Source organism: Cantharellus anzutake, assembly GCF_015039405.1.
Source record: "Cantharellus anzutake strain C23 chromosome Unknown EI90scaffold_327, whole genome shotgun sequence".
Classification (NCBI taxonomy): domain Eukaryota; kingdom Fungi; phylum Basidiomycota; class Agaricomycetes; order Cantharellales; family Hydnaceae; genus Cantharellus; species Cantharellus anzutake.
Genome location: NW_024067277.1, coordinates 28607 through 45169, shown reverse-complemented (window position 1 = coordinate 45169; position 16563 = coordinate 28607). Strand labels below are relative to the sequence as shown.

Genomic DNA, 16563 nt, shown 5'->3' with positions numbered 1-16563 from the left:
CGTTAGCTTGGACACTAGGCACAGAAGTGCTCATTGCGTATATGAACTCGGTGAGTTCTTCATTTATCATACTTTCCAAATTCTCCACATTCACAGCGTGAGCGCTTACATTCGGGCCATCCTTAGTTATGGGACAATCTTTTGCTAGATGCTCTGACTACTTATAATTAAAGCACAGGCCCTTAGCGCGCAGCTCATCGCTTTCCTCTTTGGACATCCTAGTCCGCGCGTGTCTGGACTTGCGCCCTCCAGACTTTCTCTCTCGGCGTTCATAGCAATTACCTTTAGCTCATCTATTTCGGGGCTGAATCCGTAGTCCAAAAGTTTGATTCAATAATATTGATCCAAGCCATTGAACACTTGTTGTACGAACTGGCGATCTGTAATATTATTTATTCTATTTCGGATGCGATCCATTTCCCTGATGTACTCCTAGTTGCGCTGACTCCATCGCTCGAAGCGATTGCGCTGTATTTATCTGAACTCAGAGGGAAAACACTCATCAAACAGAGCTTAATTTGATAGTCGACTTTAATGTCCACTAGAAAGGTTGCTTCGCAACCATGACCTTGCTTGTGGATCATGTGAACATTTCACAGGTTGTCGCAACATTTACTCATGTGAGTTCAAGAGAATTAGCAATACTAGCAAACGAACATATGGGTCGAATCGAAGACAAATTCTGAGTTGAATCAGGGATGGGATGCGGAACTATCAAGCGAACATCGTGAATTGAATAAAAAAGGCTCTTCTTGTGAACATATGTGACCCTTTTGAGTTGAATCGTGGATGAGTTTGTTCACGCAATGCCATAAGATGCTAGGTCTGGGGCAGAGTAGGCAAATACTGAGTGGTTCCCTTCGTTGGCGGGGTTGAGACAGACATACCTATTTCTCAAGCTTCCGTCGCTTCGTGGGAGAGAAGGATGGTCCGGAGAACAGCCGCTTAGATGGCGATCCAGAATCTGTACGATTACTGACAAGAGTGGCTGGTTTTTTGAGGATTATTATCTCTTCAACACGTGCGGAGAAAGTTGTTTTCTTCCCGGTGCGAGATCCTATCAAGTGGCACGCAAGTGTAAAAGACATTTGTACAGTGGCCCCTGGAAGCGCAGTTGCATACTCCGAAGGAGCAATAACTCCTTCAATTCCTTCACGATATGCGCGAAGAGGATTCGTCTGCCATCTTTTCTCCTCGAACATCTTGTCTCGGAGGTCAATGTTTTCTGGCGCCACTGGCCAGTGTTCCAAACCAAACTCGGGCCCCAAGAAGCCATGGACTGTTGGCACCATCAGCTTATGCACAGGATATAGGTGATGCTGAGGGAACAAACCCGATTCATCATCGCTGCTATCATCGTATCCACCCAATTCCGGTAATGCTGCGCATAAACTGAATGAATTATCACGATAGTTGGTGGGAAACTTCCTACCTTTGGCTTTGTTTTCTGGTGTGCTGGGCTCTGTTGGTGGTGTCGTACGCTCCGTCTGTAGCGTGACTGACTCAAGGTTTGGTGGTTCACCCAAAGCGTTCGCCGTTTCGCTGCAGGAAAGGCTCTCTGTTCTTGGTGTTGAGCTGTGCATTGTGCAGAGAGTGTGTTAGATGCTTACTACGTGGATCATCTAATGGTGTTACTGTTCCGCTGCAGGAAGGGCTTTCTGTTCTTGGTTTTGAGTTATATGTTGTGTAGAGTTTGCGTTAAATGCTTACTACTGTTAGCCAATCTCACAGCAACAGGGTGATCCCCAGGGGTAAGCTTGTACCGCATCTTCAACTTGGCTATCACCAAAATCAGTTGGTCCGTTGTAATTGTGTGAGACCCATCGACATACCTTCAATATCTTGCTGAGGTGTTGTTGTCACACGAATCGTATCCCAGCAGGACTATAACGTGCCCCTCTCAGCAACCCGCAGCAAAACGGAAAGAATAAATATAACACTTACCTCGAACATCCTATGAATGACTTTGACCTGCGGGCCAGTTGCACCTTCGTCATTGACCAATGAGTGTTGCAGCGAATCACCGGCATGCATTAAACTCTCAAAGCCCTTGAGGTTCTTGATGTACTGCGAAAAGTCATTGTATCCAAGAAGGTCCTTGTCATGAACTTTCTCCAGCCGCGCCCAAGCATTTGTTCTTGCCATTGCCTCGTGAAGGGGTGTGTGACCAAAGTATAGTTCGGCAGTAGACTCGAGAAAACCGCCATCAGGAACTAGCTTGAATGGGTGTCGGGCCAAGGTGAAGATTCCATGAAGCACCACAGGTGTGGGATTGAGAGTGGTCTTATTGATGCCATGAAGGCAGAGGACGTGACAGCGTCGAGCCTTTGCATAAACCCAGACAGCCTTAGACGCAATATTGGCATCACCAAGGTATAAGCTGGCAAGACGCTGACGAAGTTCGGTATTGTCAGGCAGAGAGGACATTGTGAGATGTGAGAGCGGGAGCTGGAGATGGTCTGAACGAGCAAGGGGATGAAGGAGGAAGAGGGTTAGTCAGTCATAATATTATAAACGCTTTGAGTTTATACTTACCTAACAGCCCATGTTGCCACTATATTAGGGGCCCTTTTCAGGAAAGCGTCGAACATCCATGCTTACCCAACAACTCATGAGTGTCACTTTAGCCCGTTTATGGGAGATATCTATTGGAAAAGGATTCAGGTGTCCGGGATAGTGATGGACATATTGGCATCAACGTAATGGATATTGGGGTCAATGTGAGACTGACGGGTGCTTCTAGTTCAGCGCTAGGAGATGGCCATTTCATGGTGAAAGACAGAAACCAATAAGTAATCACTTACGATCCCGACTCTAGAATCACTTCTGAAGCTTCTCTAGCTGAAAAGAAGCGGCGGTGAAACAGTACATTGACATATGGATTGGCTGGACTAAAACAAGAGCAAAATCAGTTACTCAAAAATCACAAGCACAGATATGTGACAGAGAGAATGGTTGAATTGTCGTAATTGATCGAAGCGAAGCCTGGATTCCCCATGACAGGTAGCTTGGTGGCGGTGGCAGATCTGATTCAAAGCCTGGCCGACAGTCAGAGAACGACCTATGCTTCTCCATAAATTAGCTAATTTGTCCTCGGCACCATGACAGTGCCTGAGATAGAGTGGTCTACATACAGTTTCGCTTCGAGTCATGATTATGAGCTTCCCCTCTGTATTACGTAGGAACATCCCTTCCATCAGAAACCAATAATTAGGGTTGGTGTTAGAGCTTCGAAGGCCCGAGTACACCGAACCTATATGCTTACCTGGACCTGTAAGAGCCTCTGTATCACGAAGCGCAAAGAAGATCTAGCTGGAAACATCAGCACTAGCCATTCGGAGAAATCCGAACGCGTTTCCATCAGAAAGTAATCATTGAACGACGGGAACTAGCTCGCATAAAATGTCAATTTACTGTCAGGATAGTGAATATATGCTTATCTTGTCGCCCATTTGGAGAAATCAGCACTGTTTTCCATCAGAAAGCAATAGTTCGACGACTTCAAACGGCTTGAATGAATGTCAATATGCCGTGCTGGGTAGGCAGTATTCCCGCATGCCTGCGGAACCGAAGAGTGTATTGAGAGATACTCATACTCAGCGCTTAGTAGCAAACTGGAGCAACGACAGCTGCAAGGCCATGAAGGACTCGCTTTCACCGTTGACGATGGCAGATATTATTGCAATTTGCAAAGAGCACTCCATCTTGGTCTCCACCAGTGCTCGTCGGAACCGTGAAAAGTTGCTCGATCTTATCTTAGCCCTTCCTCCTGATGTGCAAAACATCTTTGAGCAACATCGTGATAACAAGCAGTCAGCCCCTCCGCGAAATAAGAGAAGATTGGGCTCACCGACACCGGGACCAGCACCAAAACAAAGGCAACAACCTACATCAACTTGCGTTGACGGCGAGGATACAGAAATGAATGAACTAGGCCCCACAACATCCACTCTTCTTGTTGATGATAATCACCATGCCGCTTCCACCCAGTTCCTGCATATACCCTCTAAAGAAGAACTTCATGATTGCCAGGCCGCCTTCTTGGAAAGAATCTCCTCTGCATCAGTTCGAGAGGCTGTTTGCGCTGCATGTGCATGCCTGCACTGGGAACGCGAGTGTATGATGGTTGATGTGAACAAAATTCCAAATGCCAGTCATTTGAAACCAGCCGCTCAGGACCGACATCCTGCTCAGATCCTTATCGATGGCATGTTGTTGGAGAGGAAGGGAGTAATTGAGACTGAAGGGAAACGGTATGCGATGCTTTGTAGAACGTGTCTTCAGGACCTTCAGCGTAATAAAATCCCTCGGTTTTCCCTATCAAACAACATGTGGATAGGCGACGTACCTGATGTACTCTCCTGCCTCACTATTCCAGAGCAGCTTCTACTATCTCCCATTTACCCGCGCTGCTTCGTCGTCAAGATGTTTCCCAAAGGTGGACCAAGGGATGATCCTACACGCTTGCAGTCAGGATTACGGGGGAATGTGACGAGCTTTCCTATGAACACAGAAGATATCCTCAGTATGCTTCAAGGGCAGAAATTGCCCCGTCCTGTGGAGATCCTCGCCTCTGTCATATCAGTAACTTATGTTGGTGTCGGCAATGTGCCGCAGCATATGCTCAAATCGACATTTTGTATTCGGAGAAAGGCAGTATTGGCTGCACTTCAATGGCTGATGAAGCATAATAAATGCTTCTCAGAATATACGATGGACAAGGCTGTGTTGAACTCCCTGCCAGAAGATGACGTACCTTTGGAGATAAAGGCCGCCATTCGTCAAGAAACAGAAATAAGTGCTCTCCTCAAAGAGCATGACTCATACGTACCTGGAAATGGTGTGTTCCTGCCTGCATTCAAGCACTCTAAACTTACCTTCTTGCAATGATAGACATTGATGACGGTGACGAATCATGTAGCGAGGAAGGGGTTGACAAACCTAGTACCTCTTGTGGTGAGTCCGGTCATATTGAATACTTGAATATTACACTTACGGCGGAATGTTAGACGAGGGGGATGTCATCCCATTGCAATATCTTGGCAGCAGCCAAACGGAGCTCACTGCAGTCTCCACATCAGAGTTACTAGCCCAGGGAGTAACTAACCTGGTCAAGGAATCTGAGGCAGAACCCCCATACGCTGTTCGACACGGATGGAAATTAGTAAGAGATTTTGGCAAACTACGAACCAACGAAGCATCTTTGGACCCTCGCTATCACATACCCAAATTTAATTTTTGGGCATTGGCCTTTCCAGTTCTATTTCCGTATGGAGAAGGTGGGATTGAAGATAGTCGGCCGGTGAATGTGTCCTTTACGGAACATGTTCGTTACTGTCTTGAGCATCATTCAAGACGATTCCGCACTCACCACTCCTTTCCATTTGTTGCATTTGGTATCGAGCAAAGACGCCAGGCCCTATCCTCTGCAAAGGTTCAAATGGGAAGAAAGGATTTTGACTTCGATGCATCCCTGCTGTCCAAAGTAACCATCGACGACTTGAAAGCGGCAAGCCATGAAGAGGCACGGGGACTTCCGATCTCAAATCCGGGAGTGCAGCGACTAATGAAGCATATTCGAGCGACAGCGAGCCGGGTGATGGGGACAGATCCATCCCGTGCAGCGATTCGCAGCCAAGTCTGGAGCACGACACTAAAATATGGCCCACCTAGTATCTGGCTGACTGTCAATCCAAGCGATATACATGATCCACTGGCACAAGTCCTTGTGGGGAAGGAGATTGATTTGGATGCTCTAGATAAAGTAATTAGCAACTCGATCGATCGTGAGCGGGCAATTGCAAAAGATCCCTACGCGGCTGCGAAGTTTTTCCATTTCACAATTCAAGCGATGTTGAGCACACTGTTGGGGATTTCGGTTGAAGGGCACCGCATCAAACGGAAATGTGGCATTTTGGGTTATATCCAAGCATATGTCGGTGTTGTCGAGGCACAGAACCATGGAACCCTGCATCTCCACATGATCATCTGGCTACAAAACGCCCCAGATGCAGAGAAGCTGCGATCCAGCTTCCGTTCGGTGGTTTTCCGTGACAAGATGAAGGCGTATATAGAGGCAAATATCCGGGCCCACCTCCCTGGTATGGACGAACAGACGTTGAAGGCGATGCAACGTGAAAACGATGTCGGGTTCTGTCGTCCGCCCCATCCCAATAATGCTGATTTCCATAATCAAGCTGCTGCACTTGAGAGACGTCTTATGCGTTCCTGCCAAATCCACACATGCAAGGCCAACCTGTGCCTTCGAGAAGACTGGAATACTCACAAGCTGAAATGCAAGCGAGGAGCACCATTCCCCTTATCTGACAGTGCTGTCGTGGATGAGAATGGAAACTGGAAACCTCAACGCTCATATGGCTATGTGAATAACTACAACCCTCACCTCCTTGTGTTCCTGCGCTGCAACCATGATATTAAACTTCTCACGAATGGCGAGGATACCAAAAATATCTGTTGGTACATCACTAAGTATGCGACCAAAGCGCAGACAAAGTTAGCCAATGCGTCAGCACTGCTGGCTCAGAAGCTTGCTTACCACTTTGCTGAAGATGAGCGTACAAATGGTATCCGTGACCGTAACCGTAAGCTGGTGTTTCGTTGCATAAATACCCTTAATAGGGATATGGAGCAATCGGGACCCCAGGTGATTTCATACCTGATGGGTTGGGGAGATACATTCAAATCTCACTACTATGTACCGTTATATTGGACATCGTTTTCTCGCCTGTTACTGCGTCAATGGCCAACACTCCAACATACGACATGGTAAGGAGAAATATTAAAAGATGTTTTCATAATTGACTGACCTCTCGTTAGGAAACCTGGGCCCGATCAAGACCAGCAAAGAACTGAGGATATGGATGATAATGGCAAAGATGTAAGCGGCCATATGGACATCCCCACAGATGTGGACGAGGACGGCTGCAAGTCCACCCCACCAGATGCTGTTCAAGCTTCTCAGGGCTTAAATTGTGACATCGAGCTTCTGACATTGGGTCTGAGCCCAGAAGGGGCCTTGGTCACAAAGTCGCAGGTGGATGACTATGTTTTCAGAGGCGATGAGCTGGAAGACATGTCACTCCTTGAGTTTATCTCGGACACTTACGAGGAGCAGGTTTCCCACAAGAAAGGGCCCATATCTGAACAGGGGGATAAAGTCCGAAATGACGTCGCTAGACATGCGGGCAGACCTACAAACATGCGTGTCAAATACCACACACAGCATCCATGGCATGCATCTCGAATCCATGCTGTGCGCCCCAAGAATCACCGCACCATTGCCAACATCGTCGGAAAATGGCTCCCTCGGTCAGATGATGCTGATGAAGCAGACGTACATAGAGCCTCTATCCTTTGCCTTCTCAAACCATGGCGCAAGATGAGCTCACTAAAAATGTCCGAGGAAACATGGAAAGATTCTTACGACTCGTTCTTGCGGGCAGCAGGCAATGACAAAGTCGCCATGATTGGCAATGCACAGTTCTACTACGATTGCAAGGATGCTGCTGAACGGTCACGCACACAAGATACGGTGGTGAATGATTTGATCGATGCAGGAGATGAATCAGACGATGGTCACGAAAAGGATGAGTCCAGCCAAGGCTTCGACCATGACCTAAGCGAAGCAAATTTGGAAGCTTTTGTTAGCAAGCAGGAACCTACACGAGAGATCATTCATGGCTTACAGGCAGTTGAACACGCAAAGGCGGCACATGTCTTCGGGTCATGGGTTGAGGCTTGGGGAATTGAGCCCGGCCATTCCGGCATTGGAATCTACAACGATGAAAGACAGGCAGTATGGAAATCAGCGATCAAGAACGAGCGTGGAGGGTGTGCAGAACCTGGCGGATCACCGATGGGAGCCGTTGGCACCGTAGAAGTCGTTTCTGGGACTGCAGAGCCAGCGATCTCGCAAGGTGGTGTAGAATCCCTAGGCGGCAGCACTCAAGTTGCAACGCAGCAAGCGGATTCTGCGCTTCAGCTTGGAGTTGACCAAATACGAGCGTATGACCTCATTTCAGTTCACGTCCTCAATACAATAAGAGGGATTCACCAGGATCAACTCTCCATGCTTCTTTTGGGCGAAGGGGGCACTGGGAAGTCTGTGGTAATTCAAGCTATTACCCGTCTGTTTGAAGCAAACAACTCATCTGGTATGCTTGCCAAAGGAGCTTACACCGGAATTGCGGCGTGCCACATTGGAGGTAGGACACTGCACACCCTGGCCGGTATCCCATTGGGGAAAAAAATGCCGACAATGCAACAGATTGCAGATTTGGCTAAGGAATGGCAAATGCGGCGATATCTCATCATTGATGAGTGCTCAATGATTTCGCGATCATTCTTGGCAAAACTTTCATCAGTTCTTTGCATCATCATGACGCAGGTGCATGGAACTAGGCAAGACGAACCATTCGGAGGTTTAAACCTCATTCTCTGCGGCGATTTCCACCAGTTCCCTCCAGTCAGCGAGGGCACCGCTGCACCCTTATACTGGCCATCATCCCTCTCGGATTCTCCAGAGGCAGCTTTGGGAAGCAGCCTGTTCGAGAAATTCAACACAGTTGTTATTCTGAAGGAACAGATGAGAGTCACAGATCCGGAGTGGGTCGAGTTACTTCGGCACTGCCGCGATGGAACCTGCAATCCCCAACATCTGACTTTGCTGAAGAATCTGGTTCTGTTATCCAGAGACGGATCCACACCAGATTTTGTGAACTCACCGTGGCGCAACGCGAGGCTGGTCACACCTCGACATGGGGTCCGCGAGCAATGGAATGCAGCGGCTCTGGAGAGTCACTGCAAAGGAGCGCATCAGCGATTGTTTTCATGTGGAGCAGAGGATACCATCAAAGGGAGGCCACTCAACTTACGCGAGAGGTGGATCCGCGCTGCACAAGGAAAGCTCTCCAAAAACAACAGCAAGGCGGTCCTTGAAGGCGCAAGACTCCCTGATATCATTCATTTCGCCATCGGCGCAAAGGTTATGGTGACGTCAAACATAAACACGGATATGAATATTGCCAATGGTACTCGCGGCGAGGTTGTGGAAATAATCCCTGATCCGAGGGAGGCTACGACATCCAACTGGGGGCCTAGAGTATCGCTGGTTTACCCACCATCGTGCATTCTTATTAGGCTGGAATATGGCAATCCAAGCCGGGTGGGAGACTTACCCGATGGAGTGGTGCCAATTTTCCCTAAGGAACAAACATACCAACTGAAGATTGGAGGAGGGAAAGCCAAAAGTGTGAAGCGGAAACAACTCCCTATAACGGGAGCATATGGTTTCACGGACTATCGCGCGCAAGGCCAAATGATCGGACATGTAATAATCGACCTAGCAAGTCCTCCTACTGGAGCACTGACACCATTCAGTGCATACGTTGCATTATCGCGGAGCTCGGGGAGAGAAACCATCCGCTTATTGAGAGATTTCGATGAAACCCTTTTCACACGGCCTGTGTGCGAGGCTCTAAAGCGGGCGGCCGCACTCACGGTTTGAAGAGTTGAACAAGAAGACAAAGGAACACTGGGAACAGCGTTGCGTTGCTGGAACAATGGCACACACATGAGGCAGAGATTGCGACCACGAGGACCATGTGATGGAGCACCATGTGATGTGTTTGCAAATAGTAATTGATTCAGAGGAACCATGTGATGTGTTCATAGGAATTTGCAATAGTTACATATTTCCCACGGCAATTATGACCTGGCAATGACCTTGCAAGCAAGGTAATCTGCGTGGTCTCAACCCTCAAGTGTGGGAATTACCGCACACGTGAGGAAACTTTGAACAGAGCTCCACTCACTCGTATCAGTTTCAAGTGTCATCTAAGTCGCTCGCTGAGATGTTTGGGTGCCTTGTAGCTGGACGGCTTCTGTGCGCACGCATCTATTTCTTTATCACCTCTCAAAGCGACATTGCTTACATCTGGGCTTCGATCGTTCACGCATCTTTCGGCGGCAGGCAAACCAATCTTGTGCAAGTCGATGAAACAAAGGCGACGTTCTCGATCCCGAATCCCGAGACGTAAGTCGTCAGGATATCTGCTCGCGCAACCCTCGACGTGTTGTTGTTACTGGCCTCTGACAGTTTCAACAAATGTCATGAAGGATAAATCATCTATGTGTCTTTCTTCTTGGAACTGGTGAGAGATTCCAGGGGCTGTTTGTATTTCACTGCCAAGTCCGATTGTGCAGCAACTTACCTCCATTAATTTGACTGTTGACATGAAGTGCCATTCCCCGATGGCTACGCCGCCACTGTGCATTTTCATTTACCGGGGAAGGGATTTCAGCTTTTAGGGATGTGAGTGGTATTTTTGGCCCACGGAAACTCCTCATGCCTTCTAAAAATTGACCTCATCCTCAGGCTATCTAATGAAAAGCCTTCCGCCATTTTTCGAGTAAAATCAGTCAGCCAGGCACTCGTCGCCGAACCCAGCGATACGGAGGCCGTAGTAGGGGTCTCCATCGAGCCATTACAAGCGGTTCTGGCACAAGTGGCATCCCTTTCATCGAACCAAGCAGCACTTGCTGTCACCCACCCGCCTACAATACTCCCGTCACCGTCCTCCCGTCTTGCAGATCCGACATTCCTTGCACAACAGATAGGAAAACATCTATTCAATTTCCTCTCATCATTTGCTGTATCTGGAGCGAGGGGACAAGGAGATAGTGTGGTTTTTTCTATGGCGGACCTGAATCATTGGTATGAGAAATTAGTGATGAAAATTAGGAATGGAGGAACAGCGTTTTTGGAACGAGAGGCATGATTGCTTTCGTGTTGGACTCGTCGCAAAATCTTCATACTTGGGTGGTACAGGGTACAAGTGCAGGCTGAATGTGCGGTGCATGTTCGCGGCTGCTGTAAATACCATTGCTCGTGTTACATGGCCTGTCCTGGAGGGTAAGTCGGCTAGTTGAGGTGGGGTTCCGCAGGTCAAAGATGTTCATGTGATATAACCAAACCTTTGCACAAACACGGGCCCGCGCTGGTTGCATGTGTGCGCCTCACTAAATGGCCATTGATCTTCAGTAGAACTTAGAGGGATAGATCCCACACATCTCCAGGAGGGCCACAGTACGGAGCGCGGGTTTTCACCGGCAGAAGTTCAAGGGAGAACGATTGGCGACTGGTGGTTACTTCCGTGATTCCGAAGTAAAGGCGACAAGCCAGCGAAACGGGAACTACCCGAGTCCGTGTTTGATGGTCAATCCTCGAGCATCCGAGTGAGCCACCCTCGCGGTGAAACTTCTCATCTTCATGCAATGCGCTGACACGCGTCATTCTTCTGAGTAGCTCGGGGATTCAAAGCTATTTTGACATTGCCTCCCACCAAAACACTTTCCTGACTCACCGGTCTATGTTACGCGGAGGCATACTTTTATGCTTCCCCATTATTCTATGCATCGTTATACGTCCAGCCTTAGCGCAGACTGACTCCGGGACTCCAGTCTACTTTGCACCTCCACCAGAGACAACACAGATGAGCTCCTCATCCACTTATGATTACTGGTGGCCTTACCCCCCTTGGACCGCTGCTCAGCTTTCCTCCACGACTCCGGGGTTTAGTCTGACAGCTGCTTTAAGTACTTCGAGTCCTTTCTCCTCTCTTCCCAATGCAATCTCCATCTCTACTGTTAGTGCTATCCGCAGCGGCCTGGGTTATTCTGGGTATACACGCGTATCGCTGAATAAGACTGGCCCAATGGCGCCGTCTACAACGCCAAATAAAACGACTACTGATTCCTCCCCTTCAAGCACGGATGTCATCAAAATTACTGCTACTACATCGCCAAAACCTCATCTTTCTTCCTTACCCACTTTCAAACTCGTTTATCTGACACCCTTGTTTGCCATTTTGGGTATATTTGCCGGAGCAACTGTAGCAGGTATGATGTACTCAAGAGTAGTTCGACGCTACCAGAGGAAACTTCAGCCTGTACAGCCGTCTCACCTAGCGCCCGACCCTTTTCCGTACCGATTCCCCCCTTCTCGTTCTCTGCAAATGGAGCTTGGCAGGAAGCATACTTTACGCTCAATGCATTATGAGTGGGTGGGTCCTTCGGAAGGCGACCATACTGGAGATGGACTTGACAATAACAGGAGAAACAAAGCGGAGAGTGCTCATGAAGATAGTCCCGGAATAAGGGCGCTTAAAGCATTCATTTCTGGTTCTGCGCCCCGCTGGTTTGTCGATAACGAGGGGGACAGGGCTCCTCTGGTCTCGCCCTACCCCGATCTTGCCCAATCGTCCCACCTCGATGCTAAGGGACCGCCTATCGGTCCTAGCGGTGATCTAGTAGCTCCAGGGATTGACCCAATAACGCCTTTAACGGTTGCTTCTAATGCCAGCCTGGATGACGATGAGAGAATTTATGGCCACAAAACTCATGGCAGCATTCGGCGCAAAATAGCTGAGCGACTTAGGATGGGCTCAAGGAGGCTCAGGCACGGGGGTCGGGAAACTGATGCTACTGAAGACGAAGGGGGCTCTAGTGCCGATCCTAATGAGGGAACTGTGCTTCTCGGAGTCCCAAACCCAAATGGGCTAATCGACTGTGGTCCTAGCGCAAGTTCTGCTGGCGTCAGGAAGGTATCTGGATCTAAAACTAGAGCGGAGGGCACACAGGCCTTCCTGCGCTCTGCCCGTTCTCACCGAGAAACTGGTCGCGATGATTCAAGCTATATAGACTCTTCCCACTCGCCCGCATCTCACAGAATCGTGCTTCCTTCTGATCGCATCTCTCCATTAAACGTATCACGCTCGGGTAGGTCACGAGTGGCCCCTGCTTCGATCCCTAGAGATCCGTCTATTAATGAGGCACCTATCACACCGACGGCATCTCGCTACAAAGCCCGTTCACGGCCTTTCGCAGATTCCCCCGTGGCACTCTCAGCGGCTCATCATTCCCATCCTATTCCCGATGCACCACAGCGAGTCATTTCTCCACCTGCGCATCCGGAGTTGTTCTTCGCTGACCCGATTCTTGGACATTATCTTCCGTCACATCAGGAACGTAGGAAGGCACGTCGTTCTCGCGCACCTCTGGCTCCTCCGAATGAGGGACCATCTCGTTCACGGCGTATGAATCCTGGTTTTCAGCGATCACCAGCTCCATCCCCTGAGGAAAACAGTCCAAACCCACCGTCCACTGCATCCTCCTTTCTTCCACCAGCAAAGACGAAAGAGGTGTTAGGTCGTGTCAATGCCGTAGTGAAGAACGCATACGGACTCCGAGAAACTCCCCAAATCAACGTCAAGAATGCCTTTAGGGAACACCAGGAGTTTACTGAACCCATAAATCGTGAGAACTAAGAGGGAGGAGAGCTGTAGGATGGCGAGCAGCTTTGGAAATCCCAAATGGATTGGAACTCCTGCGGTGGTAGCAAGAAGTGAGTATAGAACTATGGACTCGTAGCAGATGATTGATGAAAGAACTGGCTGGGGCAATACTCTTTGGATATTATCATAATATACAGGAGCTTGATCATGTTTAAAGCCAAATAGTGGCAAACAAATGCTGGTCAAATCCACGGAGCCCTGAAAAGTGGAGGCGCATTGAGAGTGCCAGGCAATGTATCGAGTGCTACGAGAAGTCGAGAAAGAGCGGGTTTCGCAAATGAAATCTAACTTGTTCACAGGAATACTCCAGCCGCGGGCAACGTAAAACGAACATGAACATCCAACAGGCCAGTATATCTATCCTGTGTGTTACATCTCATCAAGAGCACATTTCCAGAGTCTCTGCGGTATGATAGGCTGGGTCTTGGATTCAGAGAGATCTTCTATCACGTAAGAACAACGAGTGACAGCTGCAGCCAGTGTTGGCCAATGCAGTTCTCGCGGACTAGCAAAGAGAGAACACAATCCAAGGCCAACGAATACGATCTGCTCGTGCAAAAGTATAATACCGGGGTCACACCAGTAAAGGACAAACAACTAAATGGTCGTGTTTGAGTGTTGTGAGATACCTGAATTATTTACTGAACGTAAAGCGACTGCATCTGCATGAGGCCATAAATACTCGGTAGTGGCTGCTGGACACCGATAGAACGATAGAAGACACGCACGTAGGTCGTGGAGAAGTATGGGGGGCTTTTCTATGAAGGAGTTTTTCGTTCAGCCGGTGTTGTCCCGTTCAGTGGACACAGTAGTGGTCTCGTGAGGGGTGAATCATGGTTTAATATTCTTATTTCACACGACTAATCTCGACGGTAATTGACGCTGAATGGTGCCGCATGGTCCTGCGTTGTTGCAGCGTGGATGGGACTTTGCACTATCCTGGGTTTTTCGCGTTCCTCACGTGTTTTTTGACGTGCATGTGATACTGGCAGAAGGTTTCCTTCCGCCTGCTCCCTCAGCGCTGCCTTCGCGTCTGCTCCATCGGGACTGGTAAGTCCTCAGTTGGTTGCAACAGGGGCTGGAAGCTTATATGTGCGCCACAGACAAGTCATCTGCATTTAAGCTCCATTCTTAAGTTCATATTGCGCTGTGCTTTCAAGTAGGTCTACTTTACCTTGCGCAAACTCCGTGCAGGTCTCACTGTAGCGCCTGTGCTACTTCTTTCAGCTTCTTTTAGTTGTTTTGCCTTCTGTCGCGTCTACCCACCACCTCCCCTTTCACCAACCTGATATCTGCTGTATCTCGCTGAACTGTGTATTTGGATATTCGTGTATTCTGTTGTACATTACAGGTTGCAGGTCGCACAATGCCCGTGCACGCCAATTCACAGGCCAGGTGTAAGGAAGGGGTCCTACTATTTTATTCATTTGTTATTTTCTTGTTGTAACCATGTATTTACATATGTGTGGCCCAGAGTCGAGTGAAGTCCCTTCACTCTTCTCCTCACCCACGTTGAAATACTAAGTTCTGTATAACCTAGCTTTCAACTGCCTGGGGATTGAAGAGGCACCAAGGTTGGCACCTACACTGACCTTACACCAGGACCGCTTGGGTTCCGGCTGTTTCCACTAAAAGTGCTTACACCATCTGATTAGACAGGGGAATGTATGGCCTAAATGGGAAGTTGGCACAGCCACCGATCCCATGCCTGTTCAGCACATTACCGGCACATGTAGTCCAGTCGATTGACCCCTGATTCTGCTTGGAGCAATGGAGGACATTGAGGAAAGACTTGTGGATGCATGTGCTTGAATTCAAATCCAGTGATTGTCCTGAAATGGCATGACCAGGGCTGAATATGCATTGAAACTTAGGCAGGTGACCAGCCTCTTACAGCAAGCCAAAGAAAAATCGGCGCATCCGATTTGGATGAATGGCCAGTTAGGTCATGTGATTGACCCTATTTAGGAAATTGGAGATCGATCATCATTTATTTGCTACCATTTTTGGATGATCACATGATCCGCACAGCCATTCATCCAAATTGGGTGTGCCGATTTTTCTTTGGCTTGCTGTAAGTGAAACTCCATGAATTTAACATTGTATAGTGTAGCAGCAGGGCCTTTGCAGCTTTAAGTACATTGGGAAACACTAAAATATGAAAAACGGGATCCTAGCAGACATAAATGACCTTACAACAGTCACAGAAAGCTGTCATGAATGTCTTTCCTTGGAGGATAGGTCGATCGCTATCCAGGCGATGCTGTCGGATGGAGCTTGGTGTTCCGGGTCATCTGATGGTGGGTCAGAGACAGACCAGAGGTGGGGCGGAGCTCTGAGGGTGATGGGGTGTTGAAGGGACTTGGCTTCAGTGACTCGGAACGGAGCACTGCACCTGGTACGTTCTTGTTGTCCCCATTTGTCAGGGGAGCTGGCGACAGAGGAACTGAGGCCACCAGCAGAAGGGGCCTGGGGGCCCTCCCCTCACTACTTAATGGAGGAGGCATTAGTGAGGGTCAATTGTTCATCACGCAATTTGTTGGGTGTTTGTGAGGCCCCGGCCCATGTCTATATTCCGCCCACAACATCAGTTGATGTTGTGTTGTGTAATAATTATGTCGCGACGCTAATTTAGCATCGCGGAAGCTTCTCTATTTATTTGTGCCGAGAATGTATAAGATTGTATATAAACCCTCGGGGTAGCTGTAAAAGGCGGATCAGCCTTTACTTCTACCCCATTAATATACAGCCAAATCAAGCGTATACTTAGACGGACTACTGAGGCCTGAGGCGAATGGGGGAATGGAACGTTACCGTCCCCAAACTAGTAAGATACCTTTCAGTGTTATACCAAGGTGTCTCTGGGAGTGCCTGTTACTCAGTTCTTAGGGGCGGCAGGCGAGTGGGACACGATAGACATCCTGGAAGAGGTTTTGGAGGGCTGAAGACTGTTTATATTATAACTGGGGGGAACTATTTACTAGAGGGGTACACATGTACATATAGTGGAAACAATTGGATCCAAAGGTAAACAAAGGTTACCAAGGGAGGGGAAGGAAGTCCACAAGACAAATAGGAATAGGCGAAAAGCCTGAATTACGTTGCAAGAGGGCTAGCGGCTCTCTATGCCGACTAAGCTCGTGGGGCCAAACTCTCCAAAACCTCTACTCTCTCTCTAAACTTCGCTTGA

The 16563-nt window shown here is 48.6% G+C and overlaps 3 protein-coding genes across 3 annotated transcripts; 1 reads left to right on the top strand and 2 right to left on the bottom strand.

The window, feature by feature from the left end:
• Positions 1–1504: 1504 nt before the first annotated feature.
• EI90DRAFT_1471344 (uncharacterized protein) lies at positions 1505–2500 on the bottom strand. Its single transcript, XM_039051818.1, has 5 exons — positions 1945–2500; positions 1833–1884; positions 1711–1779; positions 1611–1663; positions 1505–1558 (listed from the first exon to the last, which is right to left on the bottom strand). The coding sequence occupies exons 1-4, from the start codon at positions 2425–2427 to the stop codon at positions 1632–1634; spliced, it is 636 nt and encodes a 211-aa protein (XP_038907479.1). The 5' UTR covers positions 2428–2500; the 3' UTR covers positions 1505–1558; positions 1611–1631.
• A 153-nt stretch (positions 2501–2653) lies between these two features.
• On the bottom strand, positions 2654–3186 carry EI90DRAFT_3104593 (uncharacterized protein). Its single transcript, XM_039062606.1, has 3 exons — positions 3135–3186; positions 2805–3066; positions 2654–2750 (listed from the first exon to the last, which is right to left on the bottom strand). The coding sequence occupies exons 1-2, from the start codon at positions 3150–3152 to the stop codon at positions 2917–2919; spliced, it is 168 nt and encodes a 55-aa protein (XP_038907478.1). The 5' UTR covers positions 3153–3186; the 3' UTR covers positions 2654–2750; positions 2805–2916.
• Positions 3187–9034: 5848 nt separating this feature from the next.
• Positions 9035–9526, top strand: EI90DRAFT_2958593 (uncharacterized protein; the record flags this gene model as incomplete). The annotated part of the gene is made up of 1 exon (XM_039055451.1): positions 9035–9526. The coding sequence occupies one exon, from the start codon at positions 9035–9037 to the stop codon at positions 9524–9526; it is 492 nt and encodes a 163-aa protein (XP_038907477.1).
• Positions 9527–16563: the final 7037 nt, after the last annotated feature.

Coding starts and splice junctions, on each gene's coding strand:
- EI90DRAFT_1471344 (XM_039051818.1), bottom strand. CDS start 2,427: ATGTCCTCTCTGCCTGACAATACCGAACTTCGTCAGCGTCTTGCCAGC. Junction 1,780..1,832: donor ACCTCAGCAAGATATTGAAG/GTATGTCGATGG, acceptor TTTTGGTGATAG/CCAAGTTGAAGATGCGGTAC. Junction 1,664..1,710: donor TGTGAGATTGGCTAACAGTA/GTAAGCATTTAA, acceptor CTCAAAACCAAG/AACAGAAAGCCCTTCCTGCA.